The sequence below is a fragment of the Balaenoptera borealis genome (genome assembly GCF_965194805.1).
Source record: "Balaenoptera borealis genome assembly, chromosome: 3".
Lineage (NCBI taxonomy): Eukaryota > Metazoa > Chordata > Mammalia > Artiodactyla > Balaenopteridae > Balaenoptera > Balaenoptera borealis.
This window is the reverse complement of record NC_138866.1, coordinates 70,987,416-71,014,518: the sequence shown is the minus strand read 5'-3', so window position 1 is coordinate 71,014,518 and position 27,103 is coordinate 70,987,416. Positions and strand designations below refer to the sequence as shown.

At 31.0% G+C, this 27,103-nt stretch overlaps 1 protein-coding gene and 1 long non-coding RNA gene across 7 annotated transcripts in view; both read right to left on the bottom strand.

Annotated features, from left to right (window-relative positions):
- Positions 1 to 27,103, bottom strand: part of LOC309625149 — a 583,598-nt gene that overhangs the window by 390,795 nt on the left and 165,700 nt on the right. The window lies entirely within an intron of this gene.
- Positions 1 to 27,103, bottom strand: part of NOVA1 (NOVA alternative splicing regulator 1) — a 142,228-nt gene that overhangs the window by 12,308 nt on the left and 102,817 nt on the right. For 4 of the 6 annotated variants that reach the window (XM_082388611.1, XM_082388614.1, XM_082388613.1 and 1 more), the window contains 2 exons: positions 22,926 to 23,092; positions 12,696 to 12,767 (listed from right to left, as the gene is read on the bottom strand). In XM_082388611.1, coding sequence (XP_082244737.1) covers positions 12,696 to 12,767; positions 22,926 to 23,092 — 239 coding nt within the window. Of the gene's footprint in view, positions 1 to 11,899; positions 12,260 to 12,695; positions 12,768 to 22,925; positions 23,093 to 27,103 lie in introns of those variants that run through there. The other 2 variants (XM_082388616.1, XM_082388612.1) reach the window with 2 other exon arrangements.

Genomic DNA, 27,103 nt, shown 5'->3' with positions numbered 1-27,103 from the left:
GAAAATGACAGTACACCTCTTTTTTGTGACTCTTTGGAACAAGACAGAAAAATGAATGATAATCACCAAAAAATTTCTAAAGGCAAATAAAGTTTAACTGAACTATTTTTTTTTGACTTAACATATTTTTCACTTTTCCCCTTGAAGCATTAATCCAAGTTTTTTTTTTTCTTTTGGTGACTGTTGCATATTTTAAAAATATACCATATTACATGTCAGAGAGGGATATACTTAGGAATAAGAATAATAGGAGAAATCTATTCTTTATAAGAAGGAAGTGAAAAAAAAGCTAGACATAATGATATCAAAAAAGAATACTACTAGAAGTCAAGTAATTATGAAGAAACCGTGAGGGTTGTAAATGATAAACTATTATAGAGCAGCTCATTATTTACAAATGAAAATAATTTGAGGTATTGTCTTCTTAATGCTTACTAAACCAGCTTTTACTAAATTGAGGTTAAATTTCTGGAAGTCCCATTTGCCATTACCATCCATGTGTCAGATTATCAAAAAGCTCTTTGAAACTATTATTATTATTTTTAAACCCTCTCTTTTTGGCTCATCTCTTCCAGGGCATGTACACTAAGATATATGTTCAGAGTTCTTAATTCTGATTAGTGAAAAAATATATCTGAAATATTTGGGCTTTTTATATGAAAACTAATATTTTCAACTTAATATTTTAAAGATTGCAACAATCAATTTAAGTGAAATTGATTGAAATCAATTGAAAAAGTGAAAAATAGCCATGCACATGAAAGTAGGGGCTGTGTTTACTGAAGTAGATGATGGACAGGTGTGAAAGAAAAGGATAGAGGGAATCAGGAATTCTATTTTGAATATATCAAGTTTGAAATGCCTACCAGTCATCCAAGTGAAGATATCAAGTAGGTGATTGGCTATGAGTTTGAGAGTTAACATAGAGATAGTATTTAAAGCCAGAGAAATGGATAAGGTAATCCAGTGGAAGGTAAAAATGAACAAACAATTCATTAAATAGTGGACAGCAAAGAATTGTGCAGGATAAGAAAATATTTAACTTCTAAAATAATCAAAGATATTCAAAGCAGAGCAGCAAAATTAATCACCAAAAAAAAAAAAAAAAAAGGCAAACCAAATGAAAATGAGGGAATGGCTTAACTACTAATCTCTTTCTTTTAATCTCTTTTCTGTGGCAGTATATATCAGCTTTTGGAAATCACCTTATAGAACACATTAAGTTATAAAATGAGCATAATCTTTAACTTAGTTTCTCTCCTTCTGTGATCCATCTGGGAAATAATCCAAAACATGGAAAATGTCATATACACAGAACAGTGTAAAGACACTATATAAAGCTATAAAATAATGTGGAAAATATCTATGCAAAATTTAAAAAATACATAAATGTATACATAGAATTTAAATTAAACAGTGTAAAATTATATGCAGATAAAACTGAAATAAAGAAAATAATAGAGGTTGGGTTTCAGATGAGCTTTTCTTCTTACCATATAAACCTTGTCTTAAATTTTTAAAAATTAGTATCACAAAAGGAAATAGAAAAATTATCCCCAAATTAGGATGTTGAATAAACAAATGCTGCAAAAGCAGAATAAACAATTCATTTAAAATAAATTTAGTATATTTCTGGTATTCATTGAACAATTATTTACTGAGTTCCAGGTACTGTTCCAGATGTTGGAAATACAGAGTTAAATAAAAAGGTTAAGATCTTGCTTTCATGAAGCTTCCGGACATGTGGTACAATAAATACTAATAAACATTTAAACGTGTATATAAAATGATTTGATAAATGACAGAAAAGCAGATTTATAAAATACTTTAAAATTTTAAAATAAGAAAATTTAAAATCATAGTTTTAAATAAGAATCATGTAATTATGCTAAATGCCTGTTTAGGAAAACCACAAAGTTAATCTAATCTAGGAATATAAAGCCATTTAAAAGTCTGAGTTTGGTACATGGGTTGATTTAATATTCTATAATGTAAGCAAACTAATTTGATAAGATATTATTGGAAGTAAATTTCTCAGCTATGTTTAAAAACTGATCTCTATTTAAACTTATGTAACTAGGTAACTAATTATTAAGAAAACTTTCACAATTTGGATTACTTTGCTTTTACAAATTTTTGATTAAGCCATTTTTACCATTAAAATTAAGTATTATTATTAATTAGTTAATGATAGATTGATGTACCATATTTTAACATATTTAAAATATTATTGAAATCAAATTACAGTTGCTTGTAAGTATTTTATATTTATTAATCAAGCTAATTCAATATTTCTTATATTTTAATTTCACCAAGAATTTTTCTGAAGGCAATATTTGTTTTTTTAAAAATAATAGGTGCCTACATTTCAATGTCTTATTAGTAAAAGGAAGTTGACAATTTACTATCACAAATGACTGTCATTAAGAAATGAAAATGTCCTGAATCATTCTTATTACATTACTACTTGTAATGTGCAAATACATATTGACTAATATATAAAAAGCTACAGAAAAATGTCTGCAATTTAACAAAATGTATTATTAGTCATAAAACTAAATTCTTTTCCTACATATGGATTGAAGTAATTCACTTCTAATACTTAATGAATCACAAATAAAAATACATTACTTTTATAGCCATTATTTGTCTAAAGTTAGTGAAACAGATCATTTCCTTTCTCAAATATATTTTTAAAGAGTAATTGAAGGACTGTATCACCTAATGGAAGGAAAAAAACAATAGCTAAACCAAAGACCAATAAAATAAATTATAAGGTACTAGGTTCAGAAGAAAAGGTGAGAAAAAGATCAACTGGAATATTCCCAAATCAAAGATTAAAAAATTAGAAAAAACAAGAGACAATTTTTATTCCACAGTGATCAGGTATCGAACTCCTCAATCTGGCAAAACTATGAGAATATGCAAAGATATTATCAGAGAGAATATGCAAAGATTTTCCTATTTCTAAGCTTTTTTAAAATAAAATTAAAATATTGAAAATAAACTTGATAACTACCTGATTTTCCTGTTTTATGTATTTCCCATTTTATATGGCTCTATTTGAAAGATAAAAAAATTCTGTTGAAGGGTATATATACACACACACAGAGCAAGACCAGTGCACATTCTGGAGTGATGAGGCACTAAGTGCTTTAGTTATCTAAAGGCACATATAACGTTCTGTCTTGAGAACACACTGTGTGCAAGAACTACCAGAGCTATGACTGCAGGGAGAATGCTGATGAAACAAACAACCACCCTTACCTACTAGGTGGTCCAGAAAGACAAAGAACATTGCGTATCTGCCTACTTACCAGCCAACACTAGACAAGGCACTCTGCATTTTTATCAGTGACTGAGCCATATATGGAATGTAAAATAAGGAACATTTCATATTTCATTAACTCTTTCCCTCTGAAGTTTACCATTTTCTTCAATCTGAAAACTTGAAAAGCCCTAGGCTTTCCATAAATACAAATATGTCTTCATATGAAATCATACCTTTAGAAGGGATTTTGGAAGGTCACATAACATGGGGTTTACTAAATGATGTGTTATAATTCTAACCTGAAAATATTAATGGTGTGCTGCTTTCAGCAGTAATTCTTAACTTGCCCTCAGGAAGATCCTCTGATGCCCATCACTGGGTGTGAAGGACAAACCATCTACAGCATAGCACACTAACAAAATTAGAAGTTTGCTGTGGAATGGGTATGGTTAGGAAGTGCTCATTTAGCTCTCCGCCATAAATTTTGGCAAGAATATTGCTAAATAATCTTTAAAAACAGTAATGTAATCTGCATATATAAAGATTTCCAAGGTTAGAGAACCTCTAACTGTATTTGGTAACAGTCAAAAGACTACTACTGCTATCTGAAAAGACAATCATCCTTTGTATAATATTTCTTCATAGATTTAAATTGTATTAATTAGTAACCTTTACTGTTTTCAGTGATAATACTAACACTTTCCCTTCAACTTGTGCACAAATCAAATCAAATCAAATATTTGTTCTTTAATTTAATGTTAATCAAATAATATTCAAAGTGTGTTATTTCATTAAAAAGTCGAAGTAAAGTTGTGAAGAGATAGTGTTATGTAATACACAATTATATAATTATCGTATTTTTAATAAACTACTGTGCATTTTTCATATGGTAAATGGTGATTCACAAATAACAAGAGGCTTCAGGAAACATTTTTCCAACTCTTCAAATATAGATGCCTAATCTCATCCTAAATCTATTAAATAAGAATCTACATAGGTAATTTTGATAAGGCTAGAATTGAGAACCTTTGATATATTAATTAACAAAGAATAAAGAAAACTATTACAAATATTACATAATCATTTAATTTGGCATAACTTTAACTTCTGAAACAACTGCCAGTTCCTTTGCCATTTAATAAGTGTCTCCTCTAATCCTAAAGCCTCTCTTGTGATCCTTCTTGAAACTCCTCAAAAAGCATCCCACAACTAGGAAATGAAGGAGTCAAGTAGTCCAAACAGATACCTAATATCAAAGACAGTCCAATCTTTCTCAATCTTTTGGAGAGTTGCCACTTTATATTCCTTAAAACATTACATAATATCACAACTGGAGCCATTATTTTTTTCCATCTTGTTTTACATTCCCTTAGTTAACACTTTAAAAACAAAGTAGAAACATAAAAAGTTAATAATGTTCATATTCCTTGTCATCACCCTGATGATTCATGAACACAAGATATTTTTGACTTAAAAATAAGGCCATATGTTTCTTAGCAACTTAATTTTCTTTAGTTAATATATTACAAACACTATTCTAGGCCAATTTATATGGCTCTAACTCACTATTTTTAATAGCTTCACCACATAATATTCTACAATACCCTATTTATTCAGCCACTCTCCTGTTAAAGCAGGTGGTTTTCCAACTTTTGCCACTGTAAATAATACTGCAATATACATCTTTGTCTATATTTCTATGTATTGGTACATTAAATTTTACTGGGTAGATTCTCAAAAGCTGTAATATTATAGCATTTCTTATATCAACACTGTATGAGAATGATTATTTCCTATATTCTTGACAGCACTTTTAATTTATAAACACATGCACACACACACAGGCCCACACACGGAGATTAAATTTTTGTGTTCTTGATATATGTGTATTATATACACACACATAAAATTTTGTCTACCTGGTAAAAAAAAAAATATAATCTTGTGATGTTGATTCAAATTTTCCTGATGCCTGGTAAGGTTAAACATGCTTTCATATGTTTATTGGGCATTTCCATTTCCTCTTCTGAAAACTGCCTTTTCATAATCTTGACCTATTTTTTTCTCCTGGGTTTTTATTTTTTAATATCAATCTAGGGTTTCTCTGTATAGTAATTAATTCACTGTCAAATGTGTTCAACATATTTTTCCAAGCGTACTGTCACCTTTTGCTTATTAATGGTGTATTCTACCATACCAAAATATAAAATATTTATGTATTTGAATGTTTTAACCTATTCCTTTATGTTTTAGATTTCCTTCTTGCTTAAGAAAGTCACCCTCAACTTGATTTCACACACCATAATTTCATCAAATAGTCTTACAGTTTCAATCTTGAATGCATTGAGATTTATTTTTACATATTGTACAAGGTAGAGGTCAAATTTATTTTCTTTCAGGTGGATAGTCAAGTATGCCAGCACCATTTATTAAATAAAACATCCTTTTCTAAAATAAATAAAATGACACAACTATTACTCTGGACCAGGCAGTGTTCTAAATGCTTCTCATGTACTGATTCATTTAAGAATCATGACAACCCTATGAAGTAGGCACTGTTATTATTCATTTTACAAACAGAAAACACATGGTGAAGTTAAGGATGTTTCCTCAAATCCGAAAATTAGGAAGTGGCAAAGAAGCTAGGAACTATGGCCTAAGAGTACAGTTCTCTTAATCCCTAAATTACACTACCTTTCTTAATGAATGACAGAATACAGTTAAGTTCCCGTATGTACTTGGATCTATTGATATTTCTGAAATCTCTTTTATGTTTCATTGACCAATTATATTTGTGTTAATACCACATGGCTTTTATTATTATTGCAAAATTTCACTTGAAGAAGGGATTTTCAAAAATAAAAAATGAGTTTTAAAACATATAGACCATAAGCCTATTCTTCCAACTAACACTGGTCACTCAACAAATATTGAGAACCTATAATGCTCCTGGTTAGTGCTTCTTAATACATCAGAGAATAAAACAAAGACCACTGTTCTCATGTAACTTATTTTCTAGGAAAGTGAGACTGACAATACACAATAAATATGATAATAAGCAAAGTATGTAGTATTCCATGAGGCAATGGAAAACAATACAGCAAGATAAAGGGAATCAGAAGTACTTGGGAGAATGGGGAGGCCAGGTTGCAATATCAAATAGGGTGGCCAGGTATATCCTTCTCCATAGGGTATTGAGAGGTGAATTTTGAACAAAGACTTGACGACTATGAAGGTGTTAGCCAAGTAGATCTCTGAGATAAGAGAATTTTGTGTAGAGAGAGGCAAGCACATGCCTAATGACTGCAAGGAAACGGAAGCAGGTGAATTTGCCTGGGGCAGAGTGAGGAAGGAGGCAAGTGGTAGGAAATGAAGTGAACATGGTAATGTGGCAAGGTCCAGATCTTGTAAGTTAATGGATGTCATTTTGGAGATATTGGCTTTTGCTGAGTGCAATGGAAAACTATCACAGGTGTAATTTTTAAAAACTGACATATTTTAGAAGCCATAGTCTGCTCAGTGGAGAACAGACTTTGGGGAGCAAAGGTAGAAAGTCAGAGAAACCTATACAGAGGCCTTTGTAATAATTCAGGCTTGGACTAGGGTAGCAGTAGATGTAATGAGAAGTGGTCAACATTCTATATATTTTTTAATGGTAGAGTCAACATTATTTCTTATAGTAACTGGATTTGGGGTATTAAAGAAAAGAGATGAGGATGAATCCAAGATTTCTGATCTGAGAAAGTGGATGTATGGAATTGCTTCAACTGAGACGGTAAAGGCTATAGGTGGAGCAGGTCTGGAGTAGTTTTAGGACTTCTGAATTAAAGATGTCCCTTAGATATGGACGTGGAAATGCGGAGTGGGAAACTGGATACAGTCTGTAGTTTCACTCTGAGATCCAGATGAGAGATAAATGTGAACCCAAGTTATGTGGGATCTTATACAATTTTAGAGGACATCTTTGTCCTCTACATTCAAAATTATAAAGATAAAACTAGGTAGAGGGTCTTGTAATAAGCATGTGCAGGTTAGGAATCTTAAGGCTTAAGCTTCATTAGTTCATAGTAAACCTGCCTCTCATTGGAAACATAAATTTTGCATATGTCAGAATATAAAAGCCAAGGTATTATATGAGGAGAAGGAAAACCATATACCCAGAAAGAGTTTCAAGTATTAAGACCCGGATCACTCCAACATTAAGAGGGATGATGGGAAGAACTAGCAAAGGATTTTGAGATGAAGCACAAGGTATGATACAGGAGGAAAATCAAGGTTGTGCAATAATATCCTAGAAGCCAAGTAATGAAAGTATACCAAGAAAGTGAAAGTGACAAATTATAACAAATACTGTTGATAGGCCAAATAACATGTAGATGGAGAACAGACAACTGGAATTAGCTATGTGATCATCACTGATATCCTATGCAAACACAGTTTTGGTAGAATGGAGGCAAAAACCTGATAGGAGTGAATTTAAGAAAAGATGGGAAGACAGAAACTGGAAAACAAAGAGTAAATAACTTTTGTGAGTTTTGCTACAAAGGAGTATAAGAAATAGGGCATTAGCTGCTGAGGGAAGTGAGATTAGAAGAAGTTTTGTTTTGTCTTTTAAGATGGGAGAAAAAAAACAGAGGTATGTATGCTGATGGGAATGATCCTATAGAGATCAGAAACTTGAAAGATAAAGGAGAGAGAAGGTAGAATTGTTGAAGAGATGACCTTGAGTAAAGAAAAAATAATAAGGTTTAATGTGCAACTGAAATTACCGGTTTTAGACAGGAGCAGGGAAAGTTTATGGTAATAGATGAGAGGTAGAATATGTGGGTATAAATGAAGCTGTGATTTTGTACAATTTTTCTTTTTATTGCTTCCATTTTTCTCAGTGAAGTAGGAAGTAAGATCATCAGCCGGGAGTGAGGATGGAGCAAGAGATATTGGGGTGCTGTTGCAGGGACAATTCTTCGATGGCCCCATGATCTCTGCTCCCTTGGTGTTATGCCTTGTATAGTTCCCTCCATTTAAGTGTGAGTAGAAATTGTGATCAACAGAATATGGCAAAGGGATGGAATGTCACTGCTCTGATTAAGTTACACTGTATGGCAAAGGAAGTAAGAAGTCACGCCTGTGTTTAGGTTCAGTAAGCCTTCATCTTGCTAACACACAATGGAAAGAGAGAGATTTTCCTGTTGGCTTTGCAAGAAGCAAACAGCCAAACTGTGAAATGCCTGTAGAGAGGGTCACACAGCAGGGAACCTGAGCAGCCTCTAGATTCTGAGAGCTTCCTCTTGCCAACAGCCAATGAGGAGTTGGGGTCCTCAGTCACACAGCTGCAAAAAACTGGATGCTGCCATCAACCTACATGAACTTAAAATCGGATTAGTCTCCAGTGAAGCCTCTAGATGAGAATACACCCCAGCCAATACTTTGATTGCTGACTTGTGACTCTGAGCAGAGGACTCAGCTAACAGTGCCTTTGACTCTTGACTCATAAAAACTATGAGATAATAAAGGTGCGCTGTTTAAGCCAATAAGTTTGTGGTAATCTTTTATACGGCAACAGAAAACTAATTAAAGGAAAGGAGAAAGGAGACAAGAATTTATGAAACAGTCCTCTAAAGAGTAAAAAAGTGACTGGGCTTATGATTACCTGACAGAATTAAGGGTCCATTTGAGATCTGTGTTCATGAAATCAAAGCGGGACCAGTGAGCTCTATTTGTGTTTTTCTGTAACTATAGCAAAAGTGCTATATATGAGTATGAGTTACCTATTTTCATTTGTTTTGTATATTTTGATATATAATTTCAAATTTATTAGTACATAAATAAATATCTATAAAGCACATATTTCTGAAACTATTCTTTTTATTCTTTTCACTTTTCCTGAAATTTGAGAAGAATCCCAGGAGAGCTAACAATCAGGAATCTAAAATTAAGAATTTAATTATTGGCACCATTGACTGATTAACAAAACCATTTTGTTGAATCTTGAAGTGACTGAAAAATGTAGCATCGATAACTTAGAACTGATCAAATCCAACTGATTCTGTTTTTTATCTTAAGTTTATAAACACATTAAGACTCTAATTCTATTTGTATCTTTATATTTGCTTCTTAGTTAAAGTTCCACATGTAAAAAGTGTCAAACCTGCACTTTGCAATATGCAATGCATGCAAAAGAAAGTGTAAGTTGTAAAACTATTAGCCCTAACTTTTCTTTCTTAATAGGAAAATAACAGCAATTTGATTTATAAGTTAGACAACAAGTAACTCAGTACTCTCACTAGGGAAGAAAATAACTATAGAGCATCTTAAGCTGGCCTAAAAAGCATACAGACACTTTGTATAGAAATATTTTAGAGTTGAAAAAGCAGCAATATTAGTATCACAGAATCTTTTTTTAAAGATAAAACTCAAACAGTTTAAGCTGTTTTATGCTATATTATTTACCATCTTAAAGAATAATCTTTTTCATTATCACTTGAAAGAAATATCAGAAAAAATTAAATAAACATAACCTAACATTTATATGGTGAGTAGTACACTCTAGAATAGCATTGTTCTAAGAATAGTTAATGAATTTATTATCTGAATTTCACAGAAGGGGAAACTGAGGCCCAATGTACTCAGCAAGTGGCAGAATAAGGATTTGATTACAGGAAATTAGGCTCCAGTCTTGACTTGTAACCACCATTCTATAAAGCTTCTCATATGACAGTCCTTCAGTTTTCCAGGGGAAATTAGTATAGACCCATAACACTGTAGTTATAGTCTGTCAGTCTGATCTGTGAGAACAGTCTGACCTGTGGAAACATGAGGGTAGGAAAGTAAAATCCAGTATGTACTGAAACATTATAGTCATTTTTAAAAAGAACAGAAAAGATTTTTAAACGTTGAAACTGCAGATAAAACTTACTCTTTAATGTATTTTCTGTGCTTTTTATTTTTGGGTTTTCTAAATGTTAATAGTCCCTTAGTTCCTTTTATTACATTAGTTTGTAACAAACTATTTATTCTAAAGAAAACTCAATCATAACTCATTTAGCTATTATAGATGAAATAACACAAGTAGTTGTCTAGATTGCTTTATATTGGTTTATGAAAATTCACATGGAAAAAGTTTGCAGTTACTTTTAACAACAGAGGATACCAGATTAGCTACAACACATAAACAATAATTTTAACACAAAACTGGAGACATACCTGCTAAATTGCTGGGTAAGAATACAGTAAACTTACACCAGAAATGAAAGTTATATTCTTATAGGTTTAAGAGTCTATTTTAAGTATGGAGAGTTTAAGATGATCACATTAAAACCCATTTTTCTATCTTGGTTACTCTTACAGATCTAAGTCAATTTAGTGAAGCTGAATTAATTAGGACTACCCACAGAAACAACTGTGAGCTATCTAAAGACTGAATAAACAGCAGAAACCAAATTATCTTCTGTCCTACAACATTAATAGAATCTATTGGGAAATACCCATAGGGAATGAAATAATTACAAACTACTAATAACATAAAGATGAAAGATAACTACAATTCCTTCAATGAATTTAAGGATTTTGTTTTGTTCTTTTATATCTTGCCTCATGTTATGCAGGAGATATTATACTTCTTTGTAGAAGAACAGAAGAAATCAAAGTATAAATAAAACACATTTAACAAACATAACTAGAACAGTGAACAGAGTATAAAACCACAAATGACTTATTATTTCCAATTAGAAAAATATCCAGAGGTGGATATAGTAACATATCTAGAGGGTAAAAATATTATATTGTTAATAAACTTCAACAAGTAACCTTTTTAAGAAATCATTTTATAAAAATTCATGTTCACATAAAATAAATACAAATCTAACTTCAAAGACAAAATTATTGAGATGGTTTTTCTCTCTAGATCCAGAATTTTTTACTTTTTATGTTGAGAAAAATCATTTTTTATTACTGTTGTACTCATTTGTCTTGTTTTTATTTGGAAGAGAATGAAGTACAAGAGAAACATTAAAAACATAAAGTCAGTTGTTTTCACAATAGTTTTCTATATCATATAATTAAAGCTTATATAGGAGATACGGTATGAGTGAAAATGTATATACACTTTTCAACTTCGTGCATCAATAATACAAGCTTGGTTCTCACTTTATGTAGTACCATTACCTTCAAAGAGAAGTGCTGGGTTTCATCACTAGAGATGTGTACTTTTTTAAACAATTTATTGGGGCTAAATGTGAGCATTATAAAGTATTTTTGTTTGAAGGGAATACTACTGCATAAAATAAAAATCAAGCTCCTACTATAGAATAACATTCTAAATGTTAGTTTTGCTTTCAGTTATTTAAAATTTTTTCCTGAGGTTGCAAAGCTATTAGAATCGATAAATGAGCAAAATAATTCTGATAGCCTTATATTAGATCATATTCAAAAGCCACATTTAATATATTTAGCAAATATAGTTCAAAGTTAATAATTTATTAGTCAACTGTATGAAAAATATATTAAAAACATAAGCTCTTGTTTAAGATTTAAATAATCCCATAAGGCCTTGTATTAGTAAAAAAGTGGAAATATTAAGGAAAATAACATTTCTCACCTAAATGAAGCTCAACTCAGACAAAATGAAAATGTGTTTAATCATTTTAATAAATATATTTTTCAACATTTGTCATGTTAAAGTACAGTAAAGCTCTGAATTACATAGAATATTTTAGTGATTTCCTTAAACGTGCCAAAAATAACTACATTTTTGAAGAATGTCCTGCAAATATTCAGTACCAAAACAATCAAGTCAAACTAAGATATATTTCTAATTGCAAAGTTTGCCACTCCAGCAAAGAAAATGCTATTATTAAATTCTAAGAAAGTACCATTTCCTGAGTTGTTAAACAGCATTAAAATTATCGCAAATACCAATTTCCAGTTACTTTTAGATTGCTAGGAATGCTTTTCATCAAAAGTTTAAAATTGTTACACAGTAAGGCATATCTGAAATAAAAAAACAAAGAAAAATGCATTCACATTTAAAGATATACCTTTGCTCAGTAAGTCATATTTATACATTTAGTTTTTACATATATGATATTCTTAACTTATATACCAAGAATCCTAGGGAGAAATAATAAGGGAGATTATAAACACCAACTCAATAAATAACCCTCAAAGCTCATAAAGTCATAATTTTAGGGGGAAAATCCAAACTTCTAGTAGTCTACCATCTGAATATATTTTTGTTATCTAAAGCTAAAAATGCATATAAACTTTCAGGAATAATTGATATTTCTTTCTCAGGTTATTTGGAATCTGTTCATGGTGCACATATGTGAATGAACGAATACATCCTTAACCCACCAGTATCTTTTTCTCCAGTGTGCAGGCAATCACCCGTGAAAAGTATGGTGTAGATGACAGGATGATACTGTACCTGATTAGCTCTGGAGGTGGTCATGGGATCAGATGGAGAGGACTTGGTGGTAGTTGGGGAAGATGGCAATGTCTGGGAATAAAGCAGTTCAGGAGCAAATCAACCTTTATAAGCCTTAAACTGATTATTTAAATAAAACAAAATAAAATAAAATGTAATATAACGAGAACAAAATCCTATGAACAAATTTTTCTCCTATTCATTCAAATTTAATGGAATCTAAGATCAATTAAGTAACTAATGCATGTAAATATGCATGCATAAGTATGTAAAAATAAATTCATGACTTGAAATCATGATGGTGACTGATAAAAATTCACATGAGTATTAAAGGTATCCTGACCATATTCATGAATAGTAGTCTCTTTTCTTTCCCTCTTGTTTTCTTGGGGGAAAAGAGATCTCAAACAAAAATTCAAGAAATTTAATGAGTAAAACTGAAAGCCATTTTCCTATCAATGAATACAGTCGGGGATTGAAAGAAGTGGTGAAATGGAGTTTACTTTCGCATAAAAGTATCCACCTACTTAATATGTTGGACATCACCAACAAGTTGATTCCACATGAATTTAGGGTTCCGTACTTAAAAGCAATTAAATTTGCAGTTCTGAGTTCTTAATATCACATTATCTTCTAAAACATTAATTTTTAATAAATTTAGAGCCCGTCTGAAAATGTAAACATTAACCTCATATTAATAAACAAGTAACTAATAGCATTTTAACAAATTGCCGTAATTTTTTTTATCATTTGTGCTAAACACTAAAAATTTATATAGATAAGGGGTATAATATATTATAGCGTCATCAGCTTCTGTTGAAAATAGGTACAAAAATATTAGGAATCAAATTATTGTTCATTTCATTTCTAAACACATATACAAACTATATATAAAATATGCCACATGAGACCATAATATACTTAAGACATTTTAAAAACTTCTCATGTCTAATAGAGTAACCTTAATGCGTGTGTAAGATGTTAAGATTTTATCTTTTTAAAAAGGTATATTTTCACTCAGCAAATAGCATCGCTTAAGTAGCACCCTCAATAGATAATATTTAACACATGAAATGGGGTAGTTTTATAGTACAGACAAAATTCTATATGGACATTATGTTTTATATTAATATGTATCCATCAAAATTACTCAGATATGAGCAAAAGCATAACTTTAAAGGTTCAGCAGTGTCAGGAAAAGCAGATGAAATTACTTAATACAGTCATATTTATGCATTTAATATTTCAAAAGTCCTAATTAGGATAGAATAAAGCATTTAAGAGTAAAAGAAAGGATAAAAAATTCACAGGCTCCTGCTTAACTCACTGTTCTCAAGTAACAAAGTAAGACTGATTCTAATATCAGATCACGTTTTAAACAGTCCACTCCTCTAGGGATTCTTGATTCTTAAGTTAAAACCTAAGATACTTTGAGGAAAACTAGACTTAATGTTGAGTCATACCAAGATTTTTGTTAAATCATACTTTAAAAGGGGAGAGGAGCTACATTCAGAAGTAAAACCTCACAAAAGAAGAAAAAAACACTTCGAATCCTTTGTTTTCTGTTTTTGCTATTTGTAATAAATTCATTTTATAAAGTCATTTCTCCAGAGAGACTTTCATTTCCAGTCATTAATAATTACCCTAATATTTTATTTTCCATGCAATACTATGCAGAGACATACACTACTGACTTCGTGCTACTCTTGTACTATGAACTGAAGAGTAAAGGTTTTATTTTCCCACCTCTGGTTACAGTTGTTACTGTACAGATTTCCTGGGAGTAGTTAACATATATTTAAGAATATGTTCTTTACTAATCTCAGAGTAATTATGAGATTGCTGACTAAAATAGATGTGAAATAAATCTAGAGGCCATCTATCCCAATACAGGTTAGAAGCCAAGTTCATTAACCTACAGAAGCATGAGGTATGTGTGCTGGGCTCCTCTATTTGCATCAGGATAAAATCAACTTGAAGTATCACAGGTGTTCATTATGACATCCATCTTGCCCTAGATATGAGTTCTCTTGAAATATTGCAAAGAAATATGTGGAAAAAGTAGTAATATCAAGTGACTCAGAATTTGTGGTCACTAAGATTAATATTATCTTCTGTCAATTTATTCGGTATCTTTCTTTTTACTTGGCATATATGTGAAGTATTGGGCATGTATTAATAATTGATACAATTCATATTCATCAACATTGTCCTTAATAATTCTGATGCTGTTTCTTTCTCACAGAAATAAAAACAATAATTTTAAACTTCTGGAACAATATTAATATGTTTAAAATCATTAAGGGTTTGGTTATTAAATATCATATTCTGGTAAGAAGTTAAGAGTTTAATGTTTTAAATAAAACAGGTGAAAATTAAATAAGTTTGGGCTTTAAGGGATAAGATTGTCAGAGTCTTTTGACACAGTCAATTGCATCTAAATATATTTTCTTGTTTATATTCCTAAAATAATAAACATGTAGTGAAGTAAACATGTGGTGAGTTCTCTATTGATAGTTATCTATTAGGCATATAGATACCCTTAAACACAAAAAGTCTCCTTCCTTTACAAATTTAACCTATAGCAATACAGAGAATCCGGCAAGTTTGCATTTCAGTTGATTTTTTAAATGCTAGTGGTAAAAACTGTTCTCATAAACAGATATGTGTAAATATATTAAAGTAGTGCCTTTAGTTTAAAAGGTTCTATTAATTAGATTAAAAAACGGCTTTGATAATTGTTCTCAACCACACAAATAGAACAGAAAAATTCATAAGAAATACTTCAATGTACAATATGTTTGTTTCCCTAATATTTTATAAACACGTTTATTCCTATTTACTATGCAGACTAAACGTTTAAGCAGTTTCAAGTTAAAAAAAATCATTTAGTAAAACTTCTGATATATATCTGGAAGATGTAACTAACTGAATATCCATATAGCAATAACATATTAAAATATGTTATAAATAACATTTATAAAGGATATATACTGCCAAAAACTTTTTTTATATTTATCAATTAGTGATTATGAAGGGCACAGGCATTTTTTAGCACAATTTTATCTTTCAAATGGAAAAGTATAATATTTTTATTTATAGGACACAAATGTCTATTTAAGAATTCTGCTTTAAACGCTGAAGGCTGAATTACTTATTGCAGAAAAATTTGAAGTAGTTTATAATTTTAAAATAGTGGATCCTTTGGAATATAAAACAGTTTTTTAAAATTCAAGATTTAATAATAGTCGTTTAATTAAATGTAGATTTCACTAGGCTCTTGGGAATAAGAACTAAAAAGTGATTACAAATTATGAAATGCATTCTTGTTAACAAGTGACAGTTTTACTGGACCAGAGAATATTACTATAAATAAACTCCATAATAAATAAGCTTACCTCAAGCAAATCTACAATAATAGACTGTCAAGGTCTATTATATGTATAGTGAAAACAGCAACGAATAGCAAACTTCAATTTTAATATGGAAGGTACTACTAGCTAACTGAGTAACATTACTTGAGCAATCACCTTCCCAATCCTTTGTTTTCAGTTCTGTTAAATAAATCTGCATATTAATCTATAAAAAATAATAGATCAGCTATTTAAGTATGTAATTGTTATCTGTGGTTTTTCATCCTGACAAGTATCCAGCATTCTCCCAATGTCTGAACTATCTGGAACCACTTAGCCCTAATATAAACTCATGTTGTCTAATTTCAAAAGGTCTTTTACAATTGATTCCTATTCCATAGCTTATATTCCTCCTAATTACTATTCTACACCTTTATCCTTCTCTTCAACCATTCAATCCCATGTATTTTATCTTCCTTTCAATTGATAGTTTTTATTACTTGAAAGAAATCATGATATTCCAGAATGAGCTTCCTTATCTACTACAATTGGCCTCATTTCAACCTGTTCAGTTTTCCAAACTACTTTTTTCCCTATCTTATCATTCTTTTCAATGTAGACAAAATTGTGATCTCCTGCTCAAACTTCCTACTCTTCAGGGGCTAGGACCTTAACATCCTAAACTATTATCTTTCCACCACTCCTGAGTCACTTTGTTCCCTTAATGATCTCATCTGTATTTGGCATCTCCAATTTCTCTACCTTTTCAAGCTCCTTTTTATTCTTTAACATTAGCCATTCGCTCTTTAGTAGCAGGGGTTATGTGAGTCTCTCTAACTTGTATTTTTCTCCTTTTATATCCACAATTTCAAGTCAGCAGTTCCCACACTTCACACCTTTTTTTCTTTTTTTTTACCTAACCAGCCTCTTTACCTTTAGGAAATATTATTAACAAATAACAACTTTTCTCTCAACATAGACTTGAAACTAACTTTTAGAATCTCCAATGATTTCCTATTAAAAAAAATAGTTATTCTCAAATTTTTCTTTGGGTATTTGATCCTTTTTAGCATCTTTCCTTATACTGTACTTTCCTCATTTCTCCCTTTTATCTTTATGGTTAATAAGGAGCACTTACTAGGAACCAGGTATAGATCCACTCAGTTAATACTCACAATATCATTACAGAACAGATTACTATTACACTTCCCATGTTATAGGTAAAGAAGTTGAGGTATACAGAAGTAAAACAGCTTGTCCAAATGTACACAACTGGTAAATTAAAGAGGCAGGATTTGAACCCTGGCAATCCTATTCTAGATCCTATACCTAATCACTATACTATAATGCTTCTGACTTCCTTTAAAAAAAAAAAAAAAAGTAACTGCTTCTTTATCTCTTTTTTTCTCTCCTAGTGTAAGTGAAATTATCACCTATACTGCAATTAAGGATCTATATTTTCAGTTTTAAATTCTCACCTATGCTTCTATCAAAGACTACTTCAAGGAAAAAACATACTATGTACAACTTATTCAACTTGCCTGAAACAAACATACAAAAATATTATCTCACATAGATGCCTGACTAAAATTCACTAGTTGCTTCCTAGAATTCAACATTTTGCTAGGCTCAAAACCACATATAGTCATTTTTAAATTTTCCTCATCATTTTAGAACTGGAATCAAACCAGTCTCAAAGCCTCACAGATTTCACTTTGAAATATCTTTTAACTTCAAGCTTTGTCTCAACTTTCACCACCAGAGGAGACTGTGTTCATCATCTTATTCTTAAAATATTGCCTGGTCTCCTAACTTCACCCTGATACAAGACTTTCTATTTCAAATGAGGTCCTCTTCTTGGAGATGCTTATTCAAGACTGAAAAATTCCAGAAGAGAGAAATCTATTGGATTTTGTTTTATCAGCATTACTCAAACTTAGAGGCCATACAGCTCAGTGTTAAGATCAACTACCAGTTACATTTCCTTGGGTAAGTTACTCAAATTCCTCTAAGCATCAGTTTCTATAAGTATAACATGGACTCTATACCTGCCTCAGAAGAATTTTGGGAGGATGAATGAAAGGTGATAATAAATGTAAAGAGCATAGCACAATGGCTGGCACCGAAACAGAATAAGCACCACATACATCACTGTTACCAGTATTACTGATCCTTCATTCTTGACCATAAAAATGTTTTTCCTGGCAAAGATTAACATCCCCTGGATTTGCGAGTATTACATAAAAGAAGTTTTAAAAAATATTATTTTATAAACCTTCAAATCTAAAGATCTGCATAGTAGATTACTCAGTAATTCTCTTCCTCTCCTACCAATAGGTGTTGCTACAAGCACTCTAAGAATCTGTGTGGAGTATTAGCACAGAAGAGAACAAAGGGTAGAGGTGCCTCTTTTTTTTTTTTTTCCATAACCTTCCAGAGAAATTAAAAGGACTCTTTTGGAAAATATTAGGAAGAATCCGTAATCTACAGGATACCCTTTGGCCAGACATCTAAGACTCTCCATTATCTGGTCCCACATGATTTACCTAACATTAATTTCCTCTAAACTACAACACAGATATTCCACTTCTGTCAAGATAATCTCTTTACTATTTAACAATTATGATATATTTCTCCTCAAATCCATATTGCTTCATCTGCCTAAAATAAGCTTTTTTCTTTTTTCTCCTCTAATCAGGCAATTCCTGTACAATCTTCAAGGTCCAGTTCAAGTCTTCACCTATTTTACAAGACCAAATGCCACTCTAGCCTACATTTCTTTCACACTCCTCCAAACTTTTACACTACATTGTTTATATTGTAGTTTTGGTATATAAATACAGTTTTATATTTTTATTAGTTATTTTAAGTATTTAGGATCTCTCATAAACTAGCTTGACAGAGCAAGGGCTACATTTTAATATATTTTACAATTCACTAAGAAGGCATTTAATAAATTTATGATTGAATGAATGAATAATGAACAAATTATGTGCTAATTTTGCCAATTTTTCATGATGAAAGTAGAATTCTTTGAGCTAAGTGAGATTTTTGGTATCTTAATTTAATTTTTACATAAAAAATAATTATTTAAATGCCTATAACCACTCCTTTCTTAATGTAGATTTTCTTAAAAATGCATTTGAGCCAAAGAGAAAAAAATGCTGAAAAACTGTAATAGACAAAGGAAGTTAACAAATGCCAACTATCTTACTGATTTGTCGTTTCTACCATGTTTTGGGGTTCATTATATTGACTCATTAGGTATAAACAACCATACTTAGAGGGGGATTTGAGGGACTTACAGCAACAGGAAATGTTTCAATAATCCCGTGAGGAAAATAAAAAGTAAGAAGTACAAAATTCAAAACATAAAAGGTGGAAATGAAAATATGTACACCAAAAAATCTGGGCTAAGACGTGCCCCAGGAATGAGTTCAGAGCTTCTAGGCAAACAAAGTCTAAATTATTTGAAGATCACTGAAGGTCTCTGCTATTTTCATTTCCTGAAAATAAGAAATATAATGTTCTATGTTGCAATTAATATGTTTAATTTTGGCTTACTGGCTCTTGCTGCATATCTGTTTCTTAGTATACTGACTTGTGAAATGAGCACAATGGTGTTATGTACCTCATGATAATCTTCTGATATTAAGGCTATAGAACAGAGGCTACATACTTTGATTATTCAATAAATATTATTATTATTGTCATTTTAAATATATAAAATATTGGAGTCCCTCTCTATTAGCAAATATATATTTGATTTAAATAAAACAAACAAAAAAACACAGTTGAGAATAAAGAAGTGAATAGTTCACATCTAATATCTAAATTGGATGTAAGGCTGTCATGCTAGATATCATCATGCTTCCATAGGAAAGACTTGTGAGACCAGTATGTACTACTTTCCTAAGAACATATTTGGTTGAGATTTCATTAAGTCAATAAGGTTTCATTTGGGGAGAATATTCTGGTTCATGTAATTTATTCAGAAACCAACTGTATCTAGATCACATAATTCAGAAAATAATATTTTATAAAAGTCATAATAATATATGGTGTAAAATTCTAACTTTTAAAGCAAGTTTTATTCGTTTAGAACTAACTCTGACTTCCTATTTTAAGTCCAAGTTACATATTAATTATACTTTTTGTAGTAAGCAAAACCTTAAATTATCAACCATAAAAAACAATAGATATGTAACAAAAATTAAGAAAATATAATTTCAGATCCAACATTAATTCATTTCTATGCAGAAATTACATTTTCCAGCCCAGCAATTTTTAAAACTCGAATTTTATTCTTTGCACAATCTTAACTAGAAGAAAATGTTTAAAAAATATTTTAAATAAGTTATTTTAAAAATTAACTTCAGAATTGAAGTCCAAAGGGAATGTAAATGTTATGTCATTAGTTAAGGGAGAGACTACCATTTTAAAATAAATCTTATTATTAATCTATGTACTAAAATATAAAAAAATATATAAACATTATATGAAATATGTTTTTATCTAGTCTAGTGTAAAATAATTTATTTTAGAAATAATTATTTTATACTGGATTACCAGCATAATTTCTTCAGAAATAAAAGCATGGTAATTTAAATTTATATACTTCACTTACTATTTAGACAATGATCCAACAAAAAGTATTACATTGTAAAACAGGATACCTAGAAAGTTAGAGAATCTGAAATTTAGAATATAAATAAATAACTCTGTTGATCTACAGTATGATCAATCTCTCTTTCAGATTTTTCGAGTAAATTTTTCAAATTTTTCATTTATAAGAAACTGTTTAAGTACTAAATATATTACCCTACTAGATGTAGTATATTTTTTAATAAATCTTTTAAAATGATACTCTATTTCACATTATTGATTACATGAAAATATTAAATAATCAATAATAATTTCAATGCCATGAATGTCTACAAAGCTTACAAATGAATGCAAATACACAAAAGTAAATCAATCACCATTATTTTTTACCACTTATCTTGAATTTAAATAATATTATCTGAACAAGGCAAATAAAAATAGAAATGAACCCAACATTTTAAAATTCTGGCTTTCATAAATCTTTACTGACACTGGATATACGACAACCTATAAATCTCATATTGCCATAAAGAAAATTAAAGTTTCAACAATGACTCATAGACTATTATTTGATGGTACTAGCTATTTAGTATTATAAAAATAATAAAAATTCATTCATATCATTGTCCTGAATATACTGCCAGTGATATAGTACTCAAAGTATATTTTATGTTTTACTTTTTTAAAAAAATCAAGATATTCACTGCCTTCCCTAAATGTTTGAACTTACAGAAATTACAAAATAAAGGGGAGAAGTAATAGGCTGGATTAAAGCAGAAAATCAATAGACCCTACACTTTAGTGCCAATTCTGTAAATTCTTAGACCCAGGTGATTTTAACCTAGAGGTCTTTAAACTCATACTTTTAGAATTTGGATAAAATCATGGTACCACTTTCAAGGCATCAGTTTTTAAATTATCCTTTGTATTCACCTAGCACAGACAAAATAAACATTTCAAAACTATAAATGGCTGTGAAGAATAAAGATATCTACTGATGTTTAGAAGTTTAAAATATTTACATTCTGCCATGTATAAACTAAAAGATACTTCCTTGAAAAGTTATAAAGGGTTACAAATTAAACTATTTTGACACTGACAAAGAGTATAAAATGAACGACTTTATATGGAATAACAACTACCTACTCAGGATTTAAACATGGAAGGACTTTTTAAAATGGTAATTAAAAGAAAATTGAGTCTTGGCCTATAATTTGAAAATATATTACCTAATTATTAATTTCTATGTTTGTATTTAATTAGACAGCCTTATATTTATCAATATATTGGTAAAATTATAATAGATTCATAACACTGCCTAGTATAAAATAGTTTTTTCAATTCAGAAACATGAAATTAATAAGATTTTAAGCTACATTTCAAATTTATTACAATGAACATAAATATTCTGTGAACTAATGAATAATACATTTGTTTTGAAGGCATAGTCTATCAATATGATCACAAATTAAGCAGCTAATTATAAAAGGGCAAATGCAGAAACAATCATTATAAACATAAAGTATCAAATAATTTTGAGGATTTAAAAGAGGTTGAGGGGAAAAATTCACCTTATTTAACATTAAAGAATGTCATTTTTTTCCTACATCATGTCAGCCATTATTCAATCTTAAGAACTCACATTGTCTTTTATCAAGTAAAATTTTTGTTACAGAAAATCCCACACATTAAAAATAAACATTGGCCCTTTATGACATATATATGAATACTACACAAGTTATACAGAACATAATAGCTGATTTGTAACAAAGAACTGTTTGCTAGGTACAAAAGTTTACTTATACATATTTGTTGATAAAAAATGTTGAACATGACAATTAAATTAACAAAACAGGAGTTTATATGCATAATAACTACACTAAAGGCTAAAAATATTTTAAGAATATGGTATTAGGAATTTTGAGACTATAGTTTCAATGTTTATACTTTATTTAAAAAGTGTTATTATTTTAAATAGATTAAATTTCTATAAGCTAATCAAATTTGTGTCTATAATTTTTTAAAGGGCACCATAAAAGAAATGAGTCACATAATTGCTCCTCAGTGTAACACTAATAAATGAGTAATTCAATTACCTGATCAATCTAAAGAAGAGACTCTGACAGTCTTTAAATAAATAAAAGACAACTCTGTTATGTTTTAAGTATTACTTAGAAAAAAACTTTATATGCTAAAACTTTAAGGCTTCTTTTATAAGGAATTCATACTACACTGTGGATGTTAGTCTTTGATTTCCCAACTAAACACTCACTTGTTTGATGCGATCTGGGTTAACGGTGGTCTGGGGTTGTAGAATGCTGACTGGTTCTGTCTTGGCCACATTTTGGGGCATTTCTCGAATTTTTTCTGCAATGAATCCATGAACTGCATTCAGTGCTTCAACTGTTCCCTGGATCAAGCACACTCGTTCAGTAGTACCTGTGGATAAAAGATTAATTTTCAGAAAACTTCCCTTCTTACTTGGTATGTTCTTCAAAAATGCTGTATGGAGGTTCCTTAAAAAACTAAAAATAGAACTACCATATGACCCAGCAACCCCACTACTGGGCATATACCCTGAGAAAACCATAATTCAAAAAGAGTCATGTACCACAATATTCAGCGCAGCACTATTTACAATAGCCAGGACATGGAAACAACCTAAATGTCCATCAACAGATGAATGGATAAAGAAGATGTGGCATATATATACACAATGGAATATTACTCAGCCATAAAAAGAAACAAAATTGAGTTATTTGTAGTGAGGTGGATGGACCTAGAGTCTGCCATACAGAGTGAAGTAAGTCTGAAAGAGGAAAACAAATACCGTATGCTAACGCATATATATGGAATCTAAAAAAATGGTACTGATTAACCTAATGGCAGGGCAGGACTAAAGATGGAGACATAGAGAATGGACTTGAAGACACGGGTGGTGGGGGAAGGGGAAGCTGGGATGAAGTGAGAGAGTGGCATGGACATATATACACTACCGAATGTAAAATAGATAGCTAGTGGGAAGCAGCTGCATAGCATAGAGCGGTCAGCTCAGTGCTTGCGAAGACCTAGTTGGGTGGGATAGGGAGGGTGGGAGGGAGGCTTAAGAGGGAGGGGATATGGGGATATATGTATGTATATGGTTGATTCACTTTGTTGTACAACAGAAACTAACACAACACTGTGAAGCAATTATACTCCAATAAAGATGTATATAAAAAAAGAAAAGATGTGTACCTAATTTAAAAAAAAAAGGATGATATACTAATGCCAATAAAATAATGTAAAATGTAGAACTCTAAATCCCAAAAAGGGCAGCAGAGCCAGAAATCCTGAGAAGTTCTGAGTATATCATTCATTCACTGATATAACCAATACTTACTGAGCACGTATAAAAGAACTTTGGGTTAGAAACTGGTAACACAGATGTGAAGATCTATGCACCCAACTTTCAAAGCACATACTCTTACGGGCAAAGAACAGACATCAAGCCAGAGAATTATAAGATACTATGATATGAAAAATAATGGAGGTGTCTACATGGACGGCACATATGGTTGGTCTACAGTAAAAACAGCATTTAAATCAGTGGGGAGAAGGAGTCTTGGAAAGTTTACATAGTAGGTAAATTTCTGAATTTTTACCACCCTTTATTCACTTACCCTGTTCTTTTAATCACAGCAACAATGCTATCTGACATTTTGTATTTGTTTATTTTTTTACTTTTCTACTTGAATGCAAGCCTCTAGGAGGACAGTTAGTCTGTTTTGTTTTGTGCTATAGTCTCCCCAAAGCCTAGAGCAGTCCCTGGCACATGAGAGGTCCATGACAAATATTTATCGGAAAATGAATCAACCCTGCTTTTACTGATTATGTAATTTTAAAAAGATATAATATCATAATTAAAAACATGTTAAACTATTTTTAATTTGAAATTGATGAATAATTGATAAAGATACTATTAATATTATTTGCTTCATATCTGGTGAATAAAATGTAGACACATGATGTGAGACAAGACTAAAATGAAATTGGTTGCGTCTAATATGCAGGTCCTTTAACCCATTTCATACTTTACAGATATACCTGAGGGCAATAAAAACAAATGATTAGGGCTTCCCTGGTGGTGCAGTGGTTGAGAATCTGCCTGCCAATGCAGGGGACACGGGTTCGAGCCCTGGTCTGGGAGGAACCCACATGCCGCGGAGCAGCTGGGCCCGTGAGCCACAATTACTGAGCCTGCGCGTCTGGAGCCTGTGCTCCGCAACAAGAGAGACCACGATAGTGAGAGGCCCGCGCACCGCGATGAAGAGTGGCCCCCGCTTGCCACAACTAGAGAAAGCCCTCGCACAGAAATGAAGACCCAACACAGCCATAAATAAATAAATAAATAAAAATTAAAAAAAAAAAAAAGATTAAAAAAAAAACAAAAAACAAATGATTAGTTAGCCTTTCAGACTATTTTGAGCCTCCCTGGGGCATCCTGATATTAAACTGTAATATTCTGCTGAGCAGCCCAACACAACAAGCACATAAACTTACTTCTCAGACGTAACTATTCCTTTACTAAACAGTTATCAAAAAGTCAAAAGAATGGTATTTTAAAATTTATAAAATATTTGTTTTTGAACTAATATGAAAACTTTCAAGTACTTAGCATGTATCCTCTTCATACCACAATTTCAAAATTCTAAGCCACTCTATAAAATATTTTTAAAGTACATTTTGAAGGACAAAAGTGTGAAACTACACACATTAAAAAAACTGCATGGAGTTTACACTGCTTTAAGGATTAATTGCCACATAAACCATTTTCCTAGCAGTTTTAAATTTTTAAAAGAATAGTAAAAGATTATCACTCTTACCTTTAGAAAATTAGATCACAAGAATTAGGAGCAGAAATAAAATAATATTATATGAATAATATTATATGAATCCACCTAAATTAAACTTTCCTGTTTTAAACAATGAAGATGTAAATTTATGAAAAGCTACCATTTCCTAATTTGTACAAAATATTTCAATAGAGAGCAATACCTTTCAATTGTAAGGATGGAGACAATCTGAAAAACATACCGTGAGTGTGAAGGCTTAATATTTCCTGTTTCTCCTAATCAGCTTTTCTCATCCTTGAATATCTTGATGTATCTCTGTATCTATTCCTGGGTAAAACGATCTAGTTTATTAGGGATACTCTAGGGAGTCTTTACAAGGTTGTATTAATTGTCCAATAACTGACTAGAAAGGATGAGAACTGATCAATGTAGCTCATGCAAAATGTTCTCATCTAAGTCAGCAGACAATACAAAACACAGATCAGATTACATTCCTGCTTTTGGAGACAACTACGGAGGGCTCCTTTGGGGACGCCAAGACAGAAAAGGAAGTCAGTCAAACCTCAACAGAGATTTTTAAAAAATAAAACATGGTACTAAGTAACTAAAGGGACTATATAATCCATGTTGCTTTTAAAATTCAAATTTAACAGAATACATACTGTGTCAGACAACACAATAACCCCAATACTCTTCAGACTGTATGACTAACAAGTGGTAAATGGAAATCACTGAGCCATAAAGAAATATGATTGTCTAAAACTAAATTTCACAAAGCATGTATGAGACAATTTGGAGATAGTTTATAGGTCCAAAGTTGCAATAAATATTCTTTCAAGATTAAACTATACCACTACCATTAGAACTACTACAAAAAAAAAAAGGAAAAAAAAGGAAATTGTAATTCCACCAATGGGAACTGCTGCAATCCTCAGAAGAGATGCTGTCATATTCTTCTACTGAACTCTAAAGGACTTTTCACTTAGGTAACACAAAACTATAATTTTTAGGAGAAAGTCACAAAGAGGGAAGACTGTCAGGTATATGACCAAACTGTGTAACAAAAATTAGCCTATAAATCATAAAAGTTGCTGTTTTTTGTCATCTTACAGGCTTTTAGGATCCATTAGTGTCTAAACTGAACTGCGAGTTATTCATCATTTTGTTTAACAGCAGCATTTACTTCTCTTTGCAACAGACTAGCAACAAAAGCTGAAAAATTACATAAAAGTATATGCTTATATTTTTTATAAAGTAAAGATACAGGTGTATAAGACACCATTAATTTTAAGGGAGAAATTAGAAAAAATTAGAAAAACCCTAACAAGTAGGGTCAAATATAGGCAGTGAAATTCAAAATAGCTTTAGGTTTCTACTTCACATGCAATATCATCAACTGAATATGCATGTTTCTAAAATTAGGTACAATTATAAGATTCCAAAGCAAAATTCTGATATACATTTAATAAAATAAATCCACTCTGTGCTACTATAACCTCAGACAAGTCACTTAAACTGTTCCTGCTCCTACCTAAGGCATTCTATCACCTGTGCAGTAGACCCCATCCCCTCTTAACTACCAAGCCCAGTGTTTCTCCAGGTATCATAATTTTTC